We start from the raw sequence: 20,581 nt of genomic DNA on the forward strand, positions 1-20,581 counted from the left end.
AGTCCAATTTATTTCAATTTTAATGAGATATTTATCTTGTAATATTGTATTCAAAGCCACAACCGCAAATTTGACGTAGAACTACATACAGCTGTTTGTAACATGGCTTGCATTATTGCATTAGAACGATTACAAAAGATGAGTTCAATAATTATGATGGATTATCTTGTAATAACATGTTTATGTCTATAACTATCACCCATCATTTTGGATGTTTTCCAGAAACCGAAAATCACCATCTTGGATTTGGCGCCTGGTATTTGGTATTCGGTATTGCGGAAACCGGATATCACCATCTTGGATTTTAAAATGGCGTCTGGATTTGATTTCCAATCTCTGGGTATCATATCGATTCCGGAATGATCATTTTTGGCTGTTTTCCAGCATCCCAACTTTGCAATTTCAGATTTAAAAATAGTTTCTGTAGTCAATTTTTAGCTTCTATACAACACCAATATTGGGTGGTATTTGGTAGTTTCCAGTAGCCGAATATCGTCATCTTGAGTTGCAAAAAGGCATCTGGATTTGTTCTCCGGTCTCCGGGCATCATCCTGACTACGAAATAAATATTTTTGGCCTTTTCCCACAGCCGGAAGTTGCCACTTCGGATTGAAAAATGGCGTCAGGGGTCGATGTTTGGACTATGTACATCATCGCGATAACGGAAATACCCATTTTGGGTGATGTTTGGAGCTGATTAAAGGTCTCTTGGCATTCATTCATTCATTCTTCGATTTCAGAAATACCTATATTGGGTGGTGTTCTGTCATTATATGTTGTTTTCCAGAAACCGAAAGTCACCATCTTCGATTTCAAAAATAGTATCTAGAGTTGATTCCAGGTCTCTGGGCATCATCTCGATTCTAAAAGTAACCATGTTGGGTGGCATTCGGTCATTTCAGGGTGTTTCATGAAAACTGGAAATCGTCATTTTGAATTTTAAAATGCCGCCTGGAGCCGGTTTTCGGTCGCGGGGTATCATTTTGGTTCCATAACAAACCATAATGGGCGGTATTTGATAACTTTCTGGAACCGGAAGTCGCCTTCTTGGATTTCAAGATGGCGTCTAGATTTGATTTTCAGTCTCGGCACTGTTCTGGGTCAAGAAATATTGGACCATTTTGCAATGTTTTGCAGACACCGGAGAATGTCATCTTGACATTGGTTTGGGTTGATTTCCGACCTTTAGATATTACTTCGGTTTCGAAAATACCAATATTAGCCTGTTGAGTTCAAAACATGTCTCCACATTTCTCAATTGTTCAATAGTTCACGTCATAACATTACACTTTTGCCGCATATTGATAGAGGCATACCTAATTCCCCAATCCATTGTTGTGAAAACGAAGAAAATCCGTTGGAAACCAACATCAACAAAACACCCTTGAGACTTAATACACATACATCATCAATAAATGATGATAAAAATTATTAATCTCTAATTTTCAATACGAAAAATTCAGCCCCTTCCCCTCCCCTTGCACACGCTAGTTGAATGAAGCGACAATCATATATTAGAAACATATCCGATACGCAAAAACCTCTATATACAAATTTTCAAGATGAACTATTAGACGGTTCAAAAATAATGAAGGTTGTTGTAATTTCCTCTCCCTTTAACTATGCCACTGAGATACAGAAAGTTCAATATCACGAGAATATACGTCGTATTTGAGAACTCACATGTACAGAATGACACATCTTCATTTTGTTTGGTGTTTAGAAGTGTTCATGTTTGACGTTTAGGAGTTTACAATGAACAAATTTGTAGTTGCCCTCGTCTCCGCTTTTTTCCTTCCTGTTTGAGATAGACATAATTTAAAGTGATAGAAACATATACGCTACTATACGACCTTCATTTACCGAATTGAATAATAATCGGATAATCGGTTTAAAAATTAATAAAGGTTGACAACATTCATCCCCCCCCCCTTTTCCTTAACTATGCCACTGAGATATAGCAAAGTTTTAGATGAAAACCTCATATTCGAAACCATTTGTATCTAAGTTTACACGATGTGCATTTTAATAATAATTTATTTTAATAATAAAATTAGTACATCCCCCCCTTACTATGCCACTGGGATAAAGAAAAATCAATGTTATAGAAACACACCCACCGATCTAAATTGGCACGGTGAGTAAGTTAGGTGTTGAGGAGCTTACAAATAATTACTTGACATTTGACATTGACATTGTTAACCACGGTTATCGGGGAGAAAGTTTTGACGTTCATGAAACACAAATTCACCCCCCTTGCCTACGCTTATGAGATAAAGCTAAATTAATATTTTAGGATTATTCCCCGTACTCGAAAACCCCTATGTACAAATTTTCACGGTAATCGGTCCAGTAGTTTTTGCGGCCATAGAGAACAGACAGACATTCGCATTTTTTTTTTTATTCTCGCTTATTTTCCGTCGGTCTAGTTCCGCCACTGTTGTGGCCAATCACCGACGCCCAGGGAGGCGACTCCACACCCAGGACCCTAACTCACGACCCGTTTATTAACAGACCGGCGCCAACGGCTTTACTTCCTCATGCGATGGAAGGCGTGATCCCAGAGATTTTTCGCTTCAGAAAATCTCCCGGTGTCGGCTAGGATTGAATCTAGACCAGTTGGGTTGGTTGTGAGTGGATCACGCCACCTCACAACCATCGACACCTATGTCGGCGGTGGGATTCGAACCCAGGCGTCGAGCGTGGTTGGCGGAGACGTTACCAACCACACTAGGCCCCCGCTCTGACATTCGCATTTATAGATATAGATTTTTTTGTGTATTTTGTCGCAAAACCAAATTTCCCCGAGTTTGAACATATTTCAACTTAAGGGACAACAATGGCGCCATTCTGAGTTTTGAGAAATCGGAAATTTTCGATGTTTTTTCGACGTCATTTTGTTTTTAGACCAAACATCAAAATTATAAGAGTTTGTCCAATGCAACCCCCTCCCGCAAAAGGGAGAGGATCATGTAAAGACAAATTGTTATTGTATCTTTGAGTATCGCTTACACTTTTGATATTACATTGAACAAATTTCAAATAAGTTAATCTAACGTCGAGAGAACCTATTTTAGTATTGTAGGGTCGATCAGACACCAACCAATCGATTCCTGAGACTTTTTTACTCGATATAAGACATAATTTGACTACCACTTTTAGATGTTAGCGCATTACCATTGATGCTCAGACATACTCGATATTATTTCGCTTTATGAAATATACTAAAACCATGGCAAAACCGGTTTAGCAGAATCACCATTTTGAGCTCAGTTTTTGTTCGATTTAAGATCTGTTATTTTTTTAAAGATGGGCAAGAAGATGCTTATATGTGGACAAACTCTTAGAATTTTGATATTTGGTCTTGAAACAAAATGGCGTCGAAAAAACACCGAAATTTTCCGTTTTCTCAAAAATTCAAAATCGCACCATTGTTGCCCCTTTAGTTGAAATATGTTCAAACTCGGGGAAATTTATTTTCGCATCAAACTTCATCAAAAAATCATGCATAGAAGCCAAGGCAAAAAAATTGTTGCACTGTGTTATTGTTAAAGTTGGGTAACATAGTTTTACAATCTGAAAACAAGTTCTGACAGGGAAAAAGATAAAGAACTGATCGATATACTTTTGTTTAAATTTCACCCAACCTTTTTTTGGCAACCTTGCTTGTGTAACGATTGAGTGACTATTTTTGAGTTCGTGTTTTATTTCGCATTTTTCGCCTGATTACGTTAAGAAATACCTAGAAAGTGACTGTGCCGCCTATCGCGATATCTATCGTCGTGAATATAGTGGATTGTTCGTGTTTCTACCAGCTAATCGTGTAAATTCAGCAGTTGTATATTACTGATATTTTCGGTTGAATCTGAACCTGTCTTCGCTTCATCTGCTACGTGCATTTCTTTTTGATGCTGAAGCGACATCTGGAAGTAATTATTGCAAGCGTCGCCGCCTTTTTTCCAGCTGGAAGTGCCGTATACGCCAAATCTTAAAACCTCGTGCCGCCTACTAAATCGTTTTTATTCCTGCCATTAGAGCGACAAGAAGCTACCGCTATGTTTGACAAAAATTGCTACGAATGCTCACAACCCATTACAAACCAGAATTTGATTAAATGTTATTTATGCGAGTGCGTTGCTCACATGAAATGCTTTGGATGGGCCAGATCGAATTTAGATTTTGTTAATGGTTAATCTAACTTGCTTTAGTTTTGTACTGAATGCCTGAGTTCCGTTCAGAATCTGAAGAAGCGAAAATCGTCGGAGACTGCGGTCGACGTGTCATCATCATTCGCTGATTCAATTACCGTATGCATGAACGAAGTGAAAGCTGAACTTGGTCAGATCAATGCCGTCATTGGGTCAATATCTGAAAAGCTTCTTGCTACTAATACACCTGCTTTTTCAACGGCTAGTCGCAGTTCTAAGCGTCCGAGAATAATTTCACCGAACTTGACTCCTGAAAACTCAAGAGGATTTGCTAACTCAGTTAGTGGCACTAAGTCTATTGAAAACTTCCCTAAACTGGTTGAAACTGTTCCGCAACCTGCTGCAAAATGTTGGATCTAGCTTTCACGCATCACTCCGCACGTTTCTGAGGATGAAATCTCTGCTCTTGTTCGAGCATGCGTCCCAGGTGCACAACCAGTCGTCAAAAAGCTCATTGAGAAAGATGCCGATATAAAATCATTTGCATTCGTTTCCTTTAAAATCGGTACCGACTTGCAACTGAAAGATGTTACCCTCGATGTTGCTAGCTGGCCGGAGGGAATTTAATTTTCGACTGTTTGAGGAACGCAATTCATCCGTGGATTTTTGGAAGCCGAGATCGTCGAAGTTCCCACGCACGTTAATCTCAAAACCTGCAATAAATTTTTATTTGACGCTATCGAACTGATTGCTCAACCTCCGAGGGAGCCGTGGGCCCCCAAAACTCTACCACTGGACGACGTTGGCGAGCAGCAGACAGCCAGTACTGTTTGATTTTCGGACAATAGCGGCAGGCGATTTGGTCGGCAACACCGTGCGACACTGTTCTTTCATCTCTACTCTGCTACTATCATGGTCTACGCAGCAAAGTAGCAGCATTTGCTTTGGAAGTTTCGAGCTCGCTTCACGACTGCATCGTTCTCACTGAGACCTGGTTAGATTCAAAAATTTCTTCTTCTCAATTGTTCGGCATGGATTATTAGCACCAAAGCAAGGGGGAGGAGTTCTCATCACTGTGCGACGATCTTCGGCGTCGGCATTGTTAATTCAAACTAAGGATGATTCGCTTGAGTTGCTCTGGGCAACGATTAAAACTGCTAAACTGAACGTTGTAATCGGCGCTATTTACATTCCTCCTAATTTGCGAAATGAAGTCGAAATAATCGATCGGCATATTTCTTCAGTGGAAAGAGCTGTTAATTCTACTTGTATTAACGACGATGTTCTTATTTTTGGTGACTACAATCGTGCCGGCCTATCCTGGTCGATGCACACAGATGGAAATTATCTCTTCGTTGATGATTCGCGCTCATCCGTAAATGCAGGTAGCACCCATTCATTGGACGGTATGGCGTTTCAATGCATGCACCAGATTAATCCTGTTTGCAATCAGAATGGCAGGTTTCTTGATTTAATTTCTGTAAACTCGCATGCTTTACCAGCATGTTCAGTCACTAGTGCACCCGACCCTCTCTGTAACATTGACGTACATCACCCACCACTGCACACTGGGCCAGGAACGGAATCTAGCGGAACGAAATTATTAGCGCTCTCAGAGTTTCTTGGTATAGTTAGGGCTTCATTTTGGATGTTTGAATTAGTTCTGAATTCAGCCGCGAAGGTGGCGTTGCGATGCCTACTTCTTTCCCTTAAACCAAGCCTGTCCAACGTACGGCCCGCGAGCCACATCCGGTCCTCTGCTTCATTTCTCGCGGCCCGCGTTAAGTTTTGAAACACGTTTTTCATCTGGCCCACGTGTTGATGTATTTAGATTGGAATTTGTTGTGATAAAAAGCACCTTTGTATAAGTTTAAATTACACGAGTAATGGCATTATATTTTCAAAGTGTTGAAATTATCAATCCGTATCTACATTTTAAAATGAAAAACGTTTCTAAAGGAATGTAAGCAGTGAGGAATAGTTGTCATTCATCTTTATCAGAGGAGAATTTCGTATCATGTTTGTGGATTTCGGTATCAGATTTGGAAATCAATATGGCTCGTGCTCTGGAAAAAAAGCCAATAGTTTCAAATTTCCATCAATTCTCTGAGCTCATGTAATTTAAAAATCTACCAACAATAAATAGAATGTTTGTCCTGTTTTACCATAGGAAAAATTTTGTTTGTTTTCCTTATTTATTAAAACTGTGACTTGTAAAATTACTTTAGGTATGCTAAGCATCAATCAAACTGCTTTAATATCAAAATTAAAGCGATATTTTAACCCTTTATAAGGCAGCGGCAACTATATTGCCACCAACAACTTTCGTTTTTTTCTGCTTGATGATTATGAGCTATGATCAGTGACCAGAAATGAATAATAAAATTCAATTACATTTTTTTGCCTCGGCCCGTTAAAGGGTTAACATATATTTGCACATAATCTAAAAATTAGCTGAAATTTGAAAGTTTTCCAAATTTTAGCCTGACAGCTGTTGTGGACTGTTAAATTTGGCCCGCGTGTCATACAAGTTGGACAGGCCTGCCTTAGACGCTAGAGCTTTTAAGTTTTCGACAAAGTTCTATATTTTATGAAACTTTACAGAATATACAAAATTTCTGACTCTTCAAGTTTCAGAGATCTACGAGTTTTTATAGAATTTGTCTGAATTTCACGTTTTATTGTGATTGTTTCATGAGTTCACTCGAATTAATTTCTTACAAATTTTTTCTCGCTAGAAATTGAATAATTACGTCGTTTTCTTCCGAGGACAGAAGTTTTTGAAGTACTTTAGTGAAAATATTACACGAAATTTGAAAAACATATATAATTTTGTGAATTAGATATCTCATAGGTTAGTATTAGTATTAGTTTTTGATGAATTTTGTTAAACTTAAGTTTCACGTTTGCCTTCCTCCTAGAAAGGTATAGCAATAACTTGCAAAACCGAAGATATAAAAGTGCTCCAAAGGGCCGAATGGCATATATCACTCGACTCAGTTCAACGAGCTGAGCATTTTTTGTGTATGTGCAGATTTTTATTCTCACTTACTTTTCTCAGAGACGGCTGGACCGATTTTCATGAAATTATTCTCAAATGAAAGGTCTAGTTGCCCCATAAGACCCTCTCAAATTTCATTGAATTCGGATTTTTAGTTTAGAGGTTATGTATCAAAATGTAAAAATCACAAAACATCATTATCTCAAAAACTACACAACCGATTTGAACACAATTGGTTTTAAATGAACGGGCTACCTAAAAAACCCTTAACTTTTGAATCTTATAAAAATTGAACATGTGGTTCAAAAGTTATGGAAAGAAACGTGTTCTGGAGACTGTTTAATCTCACTCATGTTTCTCAGAGATGACTGAACCTATTTTTATAAAATCAGTATTAAATAGAAGGTCTAGTTGCCCCCTAAGAACCTATTTTGCAATCGGACTCTTACTTTGCCTGTTATGTTCGAAAATGTGAAATCTAGCTATGAAAAGAAACATATTCCGAATATGAAAATGAAAAGAAACATATTCAGAATACTTAAACTCACTCACTTTGCTCAGAGATGGCTGACCCGATTTCCACAAAATTAGTGTAAAATGAAAAGTCTAGCTGCCTCGTAACACCCTATTGAGTTTTACTGTAATCGGACTGTAATTTCGTCTGTAATGTATCGAAATGTGAAAATCACGAAACTTCATTATCTCAGAAACTACACAACCGATTTGAACAATATTGATATGAGATGAACGGGCTAGTTAAGGGTTAGTTAATGAATAATGATTGAACACGTGGTTTCAAAGTTTGGCTGCCCGATACGTTCGAATTTCATTTGATTATAATAGAACTTGTGCAACCGTTATGTATTAAATTGATAAAACAACGAAAGTCTATTATCTCGAAAATTACACGACTTATTCGAACATAACTAGTGTCATACGAACGAGTCATCTCTCAAACTTACAAATAACAAGCTTCATAACTATTTGATATGTGGTTCAAAGGTTACGGAACGAAAAGAAATTCAAAGACTATTTAAAACTATACCTGCTTTGATCAATATATGTAGCCTCAACATAATTTAAATGTGGTATCGTACATTACGTCAAATTTCATATTTTATACATACTTCAATTACAACATAAATATTTTAGAACCCAAAGAGTGGATATGCCTTTATTGGATTGAAGCGTTCATGTAAATCTATTTTTACAAATAATAAGTTTGAATGAGAAAGGCTGGGTCTGACCACTAGGCGGAATAATCTAGGTTTTTTGTAATAGTTTTGTGATTCGAGACATCAAAATCACCAAAGAATATGCAATTTTCTGAACAGCATACTACGGATCGTTTTCGGCACGTAGAGAAAAAGAACAATTTTAACTGTAGTCTTCACTTCAGAGAGTTCACGATTTTCACATATGTCGTTGCTATTGGATTTGGCTACGAAACAAACAAGGTAACATTAGATCCAATAGCAACGGAACTACTCTCAACGAGCCTAGTCTTACTAAAGAAAACTCGACGCATACTCAAGCCGAAAACTTTTCTCTGGTGGTTTTAATGTTTCGAATCACAAAACTATTACGAAAAAACGTGAAACTGAACCAAATTCATCAAAAATTCGTAAATTTTCAGACAGCAATTTTGTTTCTTCTACGAAGTTACATAAAATTTAAAAGTTACAGAGCAAAACGTGACTTTTTAAAATTTTATATCATTGTCCTTCGATTTTCAAATGAAGAATAAAAATCGTTCCGAAATTGCTACAATGACAGTTGGTATATGGGCGAACTGTCATTGTAGCGATTTCTAGTAGATATCGAACAGTTTTAATTCGTGATTCAAAAATTGAAGGACGCCGTTAAAAATTTTTGGAAATCACGTTTTGCTTAGAAAATGTAGCTTTTTTAGATGATACAAAAACCAGGGTGGCCACTCTACCGGGAAAAAGCCGGGAATTTCAAATCACCGGGAAAAAATACGGGAAAACCTGGAAATCAGGCTTCACGCCGGGAAAATCATACTCCTTCATGTCTGCCGTTTCATTTGTTCAACAGTTTCTGAGGAAATGTCAACATGAAAACCTGTTTTTCTTTGCACGATGACCTAACTGGCATGATTCTGCCGGTTAGGGGAAAGCTGGTTGATGGTTTCAGTCGACAACGGCTTCGCAGCAAGATCTGCGTCAAATAAAATCAGGCTTGGTCAGGTGGATAAACTTACTGCTTCGTGACATATATTGTCAGATTTTTAAAGAAGTCGAAAAGCGTTGCGGGAGGCGTATTGAAACTTCTTGTGAATAAAGTTGGACATCGCATCGGGTAGTTACTTTACTTTTAAGGCGACAGACCAATTATTTATCCAGTGCCGAAACCAGAATACGTCGCCATATCCCTCGGTCTTGGGCTGCTATTACATTCCAAGTACCGAGTTTCCAATAATCGTTGTCCTTTTTCGTTCGCCTAGGTCCATGCCGATTATTCCGTTCCGTATTTATATCTGGATTGTTCGTAGTATTTAATATTCGGTATGCTGCCTTACTAGGGCTGCGATACCTAGTCTCGCGACGGGGCTGCCGTCTTTGATATAGCTGGCGAGGCACCGCGTTTCATGATTCAGCCGCCCGCTCCGGATCAGACGCTGTTGTACGCCGCCCCTAACATGTGGAAACAGCCGCGTACGTTCCCGCTTCCCAGTCAACATACGACCAAAGTTTCCACCGGGAGTTGATTACCCGATCTCCGCTAAGGTTACTCGTATCCCGGTCGGCACCACGTGGAGGTTGGGATAGGAGTTGCTGGACAGAGGAGAATGACCACAATAGGATCTCAAGTGACACGTGTCCAACCATTCGCCAACCATCGGGTAGAATCCGGTCAAAAGTCAGATAGGACCGAAAACTTCGAGTATTGATTTTATTTCGAACCGGGCCAAAACGGAGCTACGGAGGTTTCTGCTTCTCGATTTTTGATATGATTTTAATCACAAGCAGCACATTTATATTGCGGATCACTTTAATTGCATTTGCAAGTGACATATTTTAAAGAGTATATATCAAATATTTCTAACAAACTGTGTTCGTCTGTCATGTTGCGGAAACTAGGTCAATATCTGCTGGAATTTCGTTAACAATATAAATAAAACTCTGTTATTTTCAACATTCTCCATATTAAGTGTTTCGCAGAAAAAAAATAGTTTTTTTTATTCTGTGTTCGACCTTTGGATTTTGTTGGGGAACGACGCCACGCGATTTTTCCTATATCAAAAACAAACAGTAGCTAATAATATTTTTCCAAATTGTTTATTCAGAGTGTCAGTTGAATTTATTATACGGACCATGAGAAAATTTCTTATACATCCCATTGGCCCCAGCTCGAAAATTTTGTAAGTCCCAGAATCGAAGTTTTGGGATTGTTTGAAAGAACAGATCTCAACGTTTCATGTATTTGCAAAATGCATCTTGACAGTTTCATGTGTATTTTTTCATTTGTCACTCTGAGGCTCTTCTTCCCAAAGCCCGCTTGAAATTTTGCCTAAGGACATTTTTCGAGAAGACTAAACCTCTATGCCCCAACTCTTAAATTTATCCTATGCATTTCATTGGCATCCTGATACAGAAGCACTGCAAGCTCGAGAGTAGGTTGACAGAGAAGGTATTGCTAACGTCGACGAACAGCTAAAAACGATTAAGGAGAAATGTTTTTCATAGTTTTGTGGCACTATTTTTGCAAGGCATAAATAAGTATGTAAAATTTGATTTTTTCTCATATGTTTTAAAAATAAAACACCGGGAAAATTTATTTAATATCATCGGGAAAACCGGGAAATCGAAAATTGATATTGAGTGGCCACCCTGAAAAACTGATATAGCTCAACAACCCAATTATGTATTTTTTTTTTCAAATTTTGTGGATTATTTTCATTTAGGTACTTCAAAAACTTCTGTACTCGGGAGAAATTGTCGTAATCATCTAATTTCTATCGAGAAAAAAATTGTAAGAAATTAATTCGAGTGAACTCGAGAAATTATCACAATAAAACATGAAATTCAGACAAATTCTATAATAACTCGTAGATCTCTGAACTTAGAAAGTTGGAAATTTTGTATATTCTTTATAGTTTCATAAAGTTTAGAGATCTACAACTTTGTCGAAAACCGCGAAGCTGTAAGGGAAATAAGTTGGCATCGCAACGCCACCTTCGCGGCTAAATTCCGAACTAATTCAAACATCCAAAATGAAGCCCTAACTATACCAAGAAACTTTGTAGAAGATCGGAAACCGATTGGTCAAACCCTGAGAGCGCTAAATATTTTGTTCCGCTAGATTCCATTCCTGGCTCAGTGTGCATTGATGGTTAGCTTCGACAGACCTGTTGAGGCTCTATTTATAGACGAATTTAATTCATCCAGTTTCGATTTTCGACGCGGAAACTATGATGGTATCGACTCGGTATTGAGAGGTATCGACTGAACTTTTATCAACCGGAGTACAGATTTGGATGAGGCCGTGTCTGGATTCACTGAATTGATTCAGGGACTTATACATCGCAATATTCCCAAAACTCGTCTTCGTCGTAAGCCTATTTGGGGAAATAGACATCTCACTAAACTTAACCGCCTTCGTAAGTCAGCTTTGCGTGCATATCAAAAGAATAGAAACCCTATCAATCGGACACGGTTTACTTCTGCTAGTCGATCATACAAAACGCTGAATAGAAGTATGTACACGATGTTTGTGCGTAAAACGGAACACAACCTACGCTTAAATCCGAAAAGCTTCCGGAGATTTGTTAACTCGAAGCGTAAGGAAGAAGGATTACCATCCAGTGTGTTCTTGCTGAACAGTGAAGCGTCTACTAATAACAGTAAATGCGATTTGTTTGCCGAGCACTTCGCTAGCGTTTTTAACAAGGAGCACGCTTCACCTAACGACATTGCCGCGACAATGGCTTCTGTTACGAGCGACGTTTTCAATGCGAGGTTTCCAAAGTCGTCTGCGATCTGAAACAGTCCTACTCCCCTGGACCAGATGGCATTTCGGCTGTACTCCTGAAAAAATGTGCTGGATGTTTAGTATCACCGCTAGCTGCTATTTTCAATCTTTCCTTGCTAAAACATCAATTTCCCCGTAGATGGAAGGAGTGGTTAATGTTTCCGGTATGTAAAAAAGGTGACAAACGAAATGTTGAAAATTATCGTGGAATCTCATGTTTGTGTGCCTGCTCCAAGGTTTTCGAAACTATTATGCATCATCATCCGATGTTCAGCGTGAAGAAATACATCTCTACTGCACAGTATAGGTTTTTCCCTGGTAGATGTATATCTACCAGTTTACTAGAGTTCACTTCATTTTGCCTCCGCGGTATGGACCGGAGCCTTCAGATCGGTGCTGTCTACACGGACCTAAAGCTGCTTTCGATCGCGTTGATCATGCACTACTTTGTGCCAAATGCGACAAGCTTGGAACTTCAACTGGAATGGTGGAATGGGTAGACTCGTACCTACGCAATCGTAAGATCGCTGTTAAGTTGGACAAGTCGCAATCCACCTGGTTTAGTAACAATTCCGGCGTTCCCCAGGTAGCATCCTTGGACTGCTACTCTTTTCGCTGTTCATAAATGACGCTACGAAAGTTTTACCACCTGGCACACGTTTACTGTACGCGGATGATATAAAAATTTTCAAACTCATCGACCGGCTTCTACCGTTTTCTCGATTTTTGCCCAAATTTCCTTTTCTACCTGCCAAACCCCTTGGAGAACTAGACTATCTCTCACACAGAGTGAGTAATTATCCACATTTAGGCGTAGAGTATTTCAGTCGCAGAGTTCCTTTTCACTCTTTATCATCACGTGTTAGGGATAAACATTTATTTGCTCTCTCAGTTTAAGAGGTAGTAGTTTTCGTTAGCTTCTCCTTTACTAGAAGAGAAGTTGGCCAAATATCAAAACATTTAGGATCACATTGAAGCCACATCCTAACCGTTTTCGAATTTAGTATTATAGGAAGATTCACAACTCACCATGGGTGCGTACTCTGCAGAAAGTTCGATTTTATACTGTTTTTGCCGCACCCCAGAGCGATGAGAACGGTAACGCAATGCTCAGTTGGTCGCCGAGCAATTTATTTCATTTTTCTTGCGTGCGCGGATGAGCAATTTACAAGAGTTTCACTGGATTTTTGCTCTGTCAAATTAGGAGCGTTTTTTCGTCAGAGAAACTATTACTCTGCGCTCTCTTTTCAGTAGATGGTGTGATGCACATTGAATGTAAGCTCGCAGTTGTTAAGAGGGAAGAAAACTCTTTCTCTTTAAGATGAAGATGAGCAAAACAAAACCTGCTCATCGAGACTGTTGAAAATTGCATTAGGCTTCAATCGTTGATTGACTGTGTACTGTGATTAGTTTCCAGTGCGAAAAACAGCCGCTATTGTTCAACTATAACATTGCTGGTACTTGTCTTTTCAAGAGGGCGAAGCTGGAGGGGTTCTGGTTTGAAGGCGTCCCGTCATTACGCCGTGTGTGTATTTGGGCCTTTAGCTAGATTTGTCTCTTTCGCTGTCCTTTCTTCCACTCGCTAGACGTGTTGCCGTGGCGAACTAAAAGCGTTGTACACCTACTGACTGGAGCCATTGACATCTCTACTCCGAGTAACAGTGAATGACAATGAGCTCATGTCTTGGGCTCAAATTCATTTACGTCCGCTGTCAGCTGTCAGATGAAGGTGTGTTAAAAGTGGCGGTGATATGCTATCTCGTTTACTAATAGCCCTTGAAACATAGTGCGATGTCATAGGCATGTGTTGACTTGAAGAACGGACTTGTGTTATCCTGCTCACAATTTTTACACATTAGACACATAGCGACCAGTAGATGTTTTTGAATGTCCGATTTTTGTGATTTTTCACTATACGACGCACTTTAACATGATCACTTCTATCACTTCCGTACACAACACGCCTTAGTTCATCGTCCTAAATAAATTGTATTATTTATTGAGTGTATGTGAAAATTTTTCGCTTACCTGTTTTTGCAAAAATTGAGATGATATAGAAACATTTTTTAGTTTATCGTACTGAAGTGCTAAAACGGGTTGAGAGTCAGATGAAGTGGTTGCGTGTTTCCTAAAACATTTCGTGAAAAATGAAGGATTGAAGTTGGGAGAAGTGATAGTGACCTTGCGTTGGTAGGATTGGAGCAAACTTGCCGTATGCTGCTCTGGCGGTTCTGGGAGGAGGAGAGTGGATAGGATTTGCGGGATGTGCTCCGGTTATTGCGTGGCGCACAATCCGCTTCCAAGGTTCAATTTCTTGGTAGGACCAACAGTGAGATCGTGAAGCAGGATCATCGCTCTGGATGTGCTGCTCCCCGGTGACATTCTACTGGGCGACGTAAGTCTGGGGGCTATCTACAGATGAGTATACAGTTTTTTGTTTCTCTATAACTATGCCAGCGATTTTTTTTTTCACTATGGAGAACGCGTTGGTGGTGGACGAGATTAGGGACACCTGACCCAATCTAACAACAAGCCGTTCCTCAATAAATATTCTTAGCCCTTATGAAAACATCTAAAAAAGTACAGCAAGGTTTAATGAAAGTATCCATTAATCATATGCAAATTGTCATTTGTTGTGTTCTGAATATCTATTGTATATGATTATTTCAACTGATTTTTTTTTTTGAGGCATATGTTTTATGATTTATCTAGCTTAAAAATGAATATTGTTATGTTCGCAGCTTTGCCTATAAAAGATGGATTTTTTGCCTATAAAAGATGGATTTTTTGCCTATAAATGATGGATTTTTTTAAATGTCATTTATATTTTGGATTATGAATGCAAGAAAGTTAGACAGATTTGACATTCAACAGGTAACCTAATATAATAAACCGTTACCTTTAAGATAACCAGCGAGATAAGGACATGTCCGATTGCTTGTCACGGTTAATCCTGATCGGACTGTTAGGTTTCGTATGCATGGGACTTAGCTAGTTTATATATTCAGTAGGCCCCAAATCATAATTATTTTAAGTATTGAAACAAACGGATCTTTAGATTCACATTCGTATTTTAAAACACTATCGCATATGCGCACGTATATACTTTTAATATAATTACATGGAATATCTTCAAACAAGTGCACCGACTAAGAAAGTGTATTCGGCTTTTGAAATACTTAAAGGTTCCAAATAAAAAAATGCGATGGTTTTATTTTGTTAGATATGTTCTCTTATTTCTATTTTGGATTTCTTTAGCTTTTGAACATTTTTTCTAGCTTCCACGCAAATTAGGGTAAAATTTTTTTGAGATGACACGGGTTCGAAACCATAAAACCAATAATGATAATATTGGCATTTTGCAAATTTATTAGGAATGTAGTAATGTTACCTATGCTTACGCGCTTTTTTATGTTTTTCGAGCTTTGGATGCATGAGTGTTGCCAAATTTAAAATTTAATAGAAATATTCTCTCGTGCGTCTACGAAAATGATAACCGCGTTGTTACTACTTATTTGTCCTTACGCCAGTTGCCGTAGTGTGAATGATAATATTAATTGTGATTAACAGTGAAACAGACTATTGATAGACTAACCTATTGCCTACACGAAAAACTGTCGGATTTTCCATCCATCAATCTACGCGAAAATAACGTTTCTTTGTTACCAGTGTGTACGGCGCGCATAGTAATTACGAGATTGATAGCTTCCATAACGGTACGTCGTGTAGAAATCGTCTATAACTTGCTAGAGGCTAGCTATCCGGCAAACTTTGTCCCGTTCATTCATACTTAACGACACGACGACAGTTTAACCTGTTTTTTTTTTTACCAAATATTCGTGACTTCAGGTGTGTTTTTCGCGGTATCGTAGGTTTTTTTTTTATTTTAGGACAGACGAAGTCTATACGAGAGATGTCGCTACTCGATCTGTAAGGTAGAAAACTGAAAGTCTGGTTGACCAAACCCCTAAAGACTCCGCGCCGATACATTCCATGAGGTTTTATTATCTACAGATAAATCAACAACGCGCAATAGTTTTCGGTATGAAGAGGATCACCTTACGAGGAGATGTCCGATTAGGTCCAGTATCTTTGCGTATGCTTATTACTGTGGTGTTACATCATCAAACTGAAAAAGTTCGGAACACATTATGAATTTCGTGGCGGATGTAATGAACTTGTAGGCGCGACATTTGGTCTAAAGAACCCGACACTCGAAATCAGTGAATCGTTTACCAAAACGAACCCTGCTGTATACCCTGCCCTTCCTCCAACATCCCAGTGATTTCTCGCGGAAGTGTAGAGGTGTTCTCGGCTTCCAATAAAGCGAGTATCACGTCAACATATTCCCATACAAACTCCTTCTTTGACCTGCATTCGGATGCGGCCGGCGCTGGTATTGCCTTACATAAAGATTAAGATCTCCAGTTTTTACACATTGAGGATGCATGTTAGTCCTGAGCATCATCTGTTGGTTCTCTGTGTAATTACAGGTTATCTGGCAATAACGGAGTAGCAACCGCGGGCGGTCAATCATGCTCATGCTCATGCTCATGCTAAAAAAATTGTATTATTTATACTTATGGAAAACACACCAATTAGCAAATAAACTTAGAGTAAGCAAGGGCTGCGTGCTCATTGTTAGCCGTACAGTCAGTTCCCCCTATTGACTGTTAATAAAAGATTTGCGAATTTTAAAAAATCAGTTAAATTTTCGCTTCGTTAAGCCACATTTATAGAGAGTGGCCGTTTAAATTTGAAAGAAATATTAAACAATATTTATCAACTTGTTTTTACAGAGCTGCCGTCTTATCCCGCGTACTAACGGACAATACTTTACGGCATTCTATTACATCTAATAATGACATACAAGTACCAAGGCTACAAATGACTCGCGTTCATATACCATTTACATTTGGTTTATTGGAGGCCAAATCTAATTCGTTTGAAGGTAAGGTAATCTTTCTAAGAAAGTGTTGTAATTTGCATCTACTTGAATCTTCACATTGAGATTTCTGCAAAAATCAAGCATTTTTTATTAAGTAGCTATTTGCACTTGTAAAACTATCATTAAAGATACAAAAATATAAATATGTACAGTTTATGTATTCGAGCAGATTACAAATTATTTTGGGTATATATTTCAGAGTAAACTTCATGGGACATACAGTCGAATCCCTCTATAACGACACTTTTTATAGTGACAAATCTCGCTATAGCGACATTCTCAACAGTCCCTTCTATTTTATACTAAAATTCTTCGTTTTATTGCGACATTTCGCTATCACGACCTTCCTATATAACGGCATCCAAAACTAATACTTGTCATTCTTAATTGCGACGATAGTACAGTCGAATCTCTCTATAGCGACATTGCTGAATCTATAACGACATTCTCAACGGTGCCTTTTGTTCTACATATGCAAACATTTTTCGTATTATTGCGACATTTCGCTATAACGACAGTCCCTTGCGTTGTCGCTTCAAAGGGATTCGACTGTAGGGTAATGACAAAACATAAATCATTTAGATTTTGATGAAACTTTATATTCCTTTTGGTCCAAAGCATCATGACTATTTCACAAGTATTTGAACACCTACTAATCGATTTCTGAGACTTTTTTCCTCAATATAAGGCATATTTTGACTACCACACTTAGATATTTGCGGATTCATCAATGCTCTACATAGTAGATATTATTTTGCTCTGTGAAATATATAAAAACCACTATTTTTGTATTTTGAGCTCAGTTTTTGGGCGATTTAAGATCTGTTTTTTGACGTGGGTATTTATTAACTATACTGGGATGCATTCTGTAAAATTGGAAATGAAACTGGCAAATGTTGCGTCAGATTTCAAATGTTAATAACAGCATAACCACATGATGGATAACAATAACCAACATGTTGTTGGGTTGATAAAATGTAGAACAATTTTGTAATACGCTAGTTATCACTCTAACTCATGGTCCTATAAATCGTCCAGGATCACTCTTGTTTTTTACAGATGGCTCTAAAATGGGGTTTGGGGTTACTGGACCAGGAATTAATATATCAATTCCAATGGGACAGTGGCCCACAGTCTTCCAAGCTGGAATAAATGCTATCCTAACAAGCACAAATATTTGTTTGGCTAAAACATATAGATATGCCAATATTTGTATTTTCTCTGATAGTCAAGCAGCTCCTTATGGACTCAAACCCTACACATGCCAGTCGAATTTAGTTTGGGATTGTATTTTATCCCTACGACAACTAACTGAAACAAACGATGTAAATCTATACTGGGTGCCTGGTTACTGTGGCATAGAAGAAAATGAAAAAACCGATCCCTTAGCAAAAATTGGTTATTCAACTACATTCGTCGGACCGGAGCCATTCTGTAGTGTTTCTACATCCTGCCCGAAATCAGAGCTCAGAGGCTGGGAAGCATTGATGATTGGTGCCAACTGGAGGGCTACCTCCAATGCAAGACAATCTAAACTATTCATTACACCTTGTAATAGAATCACACGCAACCTCCTCAGTACAAATAAAGCTGATCTGAGTACGTTGACTGGCCTACTGACTGGACACTGTCCGAGTAGGTATCACCTTAAAAAACTAGGTAAACTGACAGAAGACATAAATCGCTTTTTTAATTTTGAACACCTACTGTGCCAATGCGGCGCATTATCTCAGCAAAGCACAGTGTTTATTTTGCCGTTTTCGTGCGAATAATTAAATAGCGGTTCAAATGTTGATTATAGCTGTAATGTATGTTCGGAGAAGTTTCAAAATATTTAAAAATGCAGCTTTAGATGAAGGAAGATGAGTGTTCAATCCACCTAGAAGTGAGATAGAAAATTTACTTTTTTATCAGATTGAGATAGACACATGGTGTCTTCGGCAAAATTTTAGGTGATCTCAAAACAATAAATTTTGCCCAAGACATCATGTTTCTATCTCTTATAAATTACGAGCAAAATAAAGTTTTCTATGAAGAGGTACTGAAAATCACAATTTTCGTTATAACTTTTTTCTCAGGTTTTTCCGAATTTCCAAACCTTCTACAAAGTTATCAGTCATCCCAATATGCATGTTTATGCTGAAAATTGTTATTATTTATCTCCTGAAAAAAAGTTATTTGACATATTTCGATATTTTTGAGGATACTTTCACCTCAACCATCTCAAAATTACGCAATTTTACGCACGTGGCAGTTTCATACGATGAAATAGCTATCTTCAGACTTTCAATTAAAGGTACACACTTTGGTATATAAGAGTATGTAAGCAGTCTTTTCGCTTGTTTTTCAAAGCTATTTGGTGCCAATTTTTGTATACAAACATTTAAAAATTAAACAGTTTTGAATTTCGAAGGTGGCCCTAAACGATCTTGAGCTAAGCATGCATGCATGCTTTGATAAGGTTACAAAAAATGGAAAAAATGTTAGAAATAGATTGACTAAAAATTGAGTTTTTTCTTAATTCAGTTATATATTCAGTATTGTAAGCGTGGATGCAAATAGTAGCTATTTTTCAAATTCAATTTATTCTTCTTCCCCGATTTCAAAAGAGGCGAGCAGAGATTTCGCGTCTTCCGAAAAAGTTTTAATGTCCGCTTTTGCCCACCCACGTGCTTCTGTGATAACAGGATCTGACGAAATGAGCAATCAATGCAGAAGATCCTCGTTAGCGCTTTTGCGGTATATCTTCCTAGTATGATATTCTCGATATATGAAAATAAAAAAAATATACATATACAGAGAAATCGAAAATAAACCGAAATATTCACCGCTGAATGTTTTGGTGCCCATAGGGCATTTTTCTGAAGAGCCTCCTGAGCCTTTTCAGAAAAATGCCCTATGGGCACCAAAAAGTGCTTCATTACTGCCAAACCATGATTGATCTACAGAAATTACTGGTAACTCTCAGCGAAATACTAAGTGCTTGAATTATTGACAAAGGTTTACCTGTTGCTGTAGCCAAGGATGGAAAAACTCGTATCGCATAACAATCATTCGGGTATCATTTCTGAACGTGCTATTTATAAGCTTTCAATCCTAGCAAACCATCGCTATTAAAAGTTACACATTCTCAAGCTTGCAAGAGACAACTTAGAGCAAAGAAATATATGGTAGCTTTCTTTGGTGATTTTGTTTCAGTATTGCCAGCTTTAGGCGGAGCGAGCAACATATAGCGAGTGTTTCACGAAAAAATCGTAAACGATTGCACTCAAGCGATCGCAATGATTCTTTCAAATGTTGGTTGCTTGAAGGCGTAATTCGGCTACTCCACGTCGTGCTTTCACCGTGATATACCACGATGATTCTTGGTGATTTCAAGTATTAGATGCTAATGCACCATGCTACAATTTCCGTAAGCATTGATGATACCTATTTGCTCCGGTAAGCAATCAATTGAACGCAATCTAACGTTCATTTGGATTCATAATT

General features: G+C 38.2%; 1 protein-coding gene across 4 annotated transcripts in view; it reads left to right on the plus strand.

The window, feature by feature from the left end:
- Nucleotides 1-20,581, plus strand: part of LOC129720275 (cell growth regulator with RING finger domain protein 1-like) — a 197,203-nt gene that overhangs the window by 33,882 nt on the left and 142,740 nt on the right. For all 4 annotated transcript variants that reach the window (XR_008727246.1, XM_055671737.1, XM_055671734.1 and 1 more), the window contains exon 3: nucleotides 16,944-17,095. Coding sequence is in view for 3 of the 4 variants with exons in the window: in XM_055671737.1 (XP_055527712.1) it covers nucleotides 16,944-17,095 (152 nt within the window). In the remaining variant the exon portion in view is untranslated. The remainder of the gene's footprint in view (nucleotides 1-16,943; nucleotides 17,096-20,581) is intronic.

Source organism: Wyeomyia smithii, chromosome 1 (assembly GCF_029784165.1).
Source record: "Wyeomyia smithii strain HCP4-BCI-WySm-NY-G18 chromosome 1, ASM2978416v1, whole genome shotgun sequence".
Classification (NCBI taxonomy): Eukaryota; Metazoa; Arthropoda; class Insecta; order Diptera; family Culicidae; genus Wyeomyia; species Wyeomyia smithii.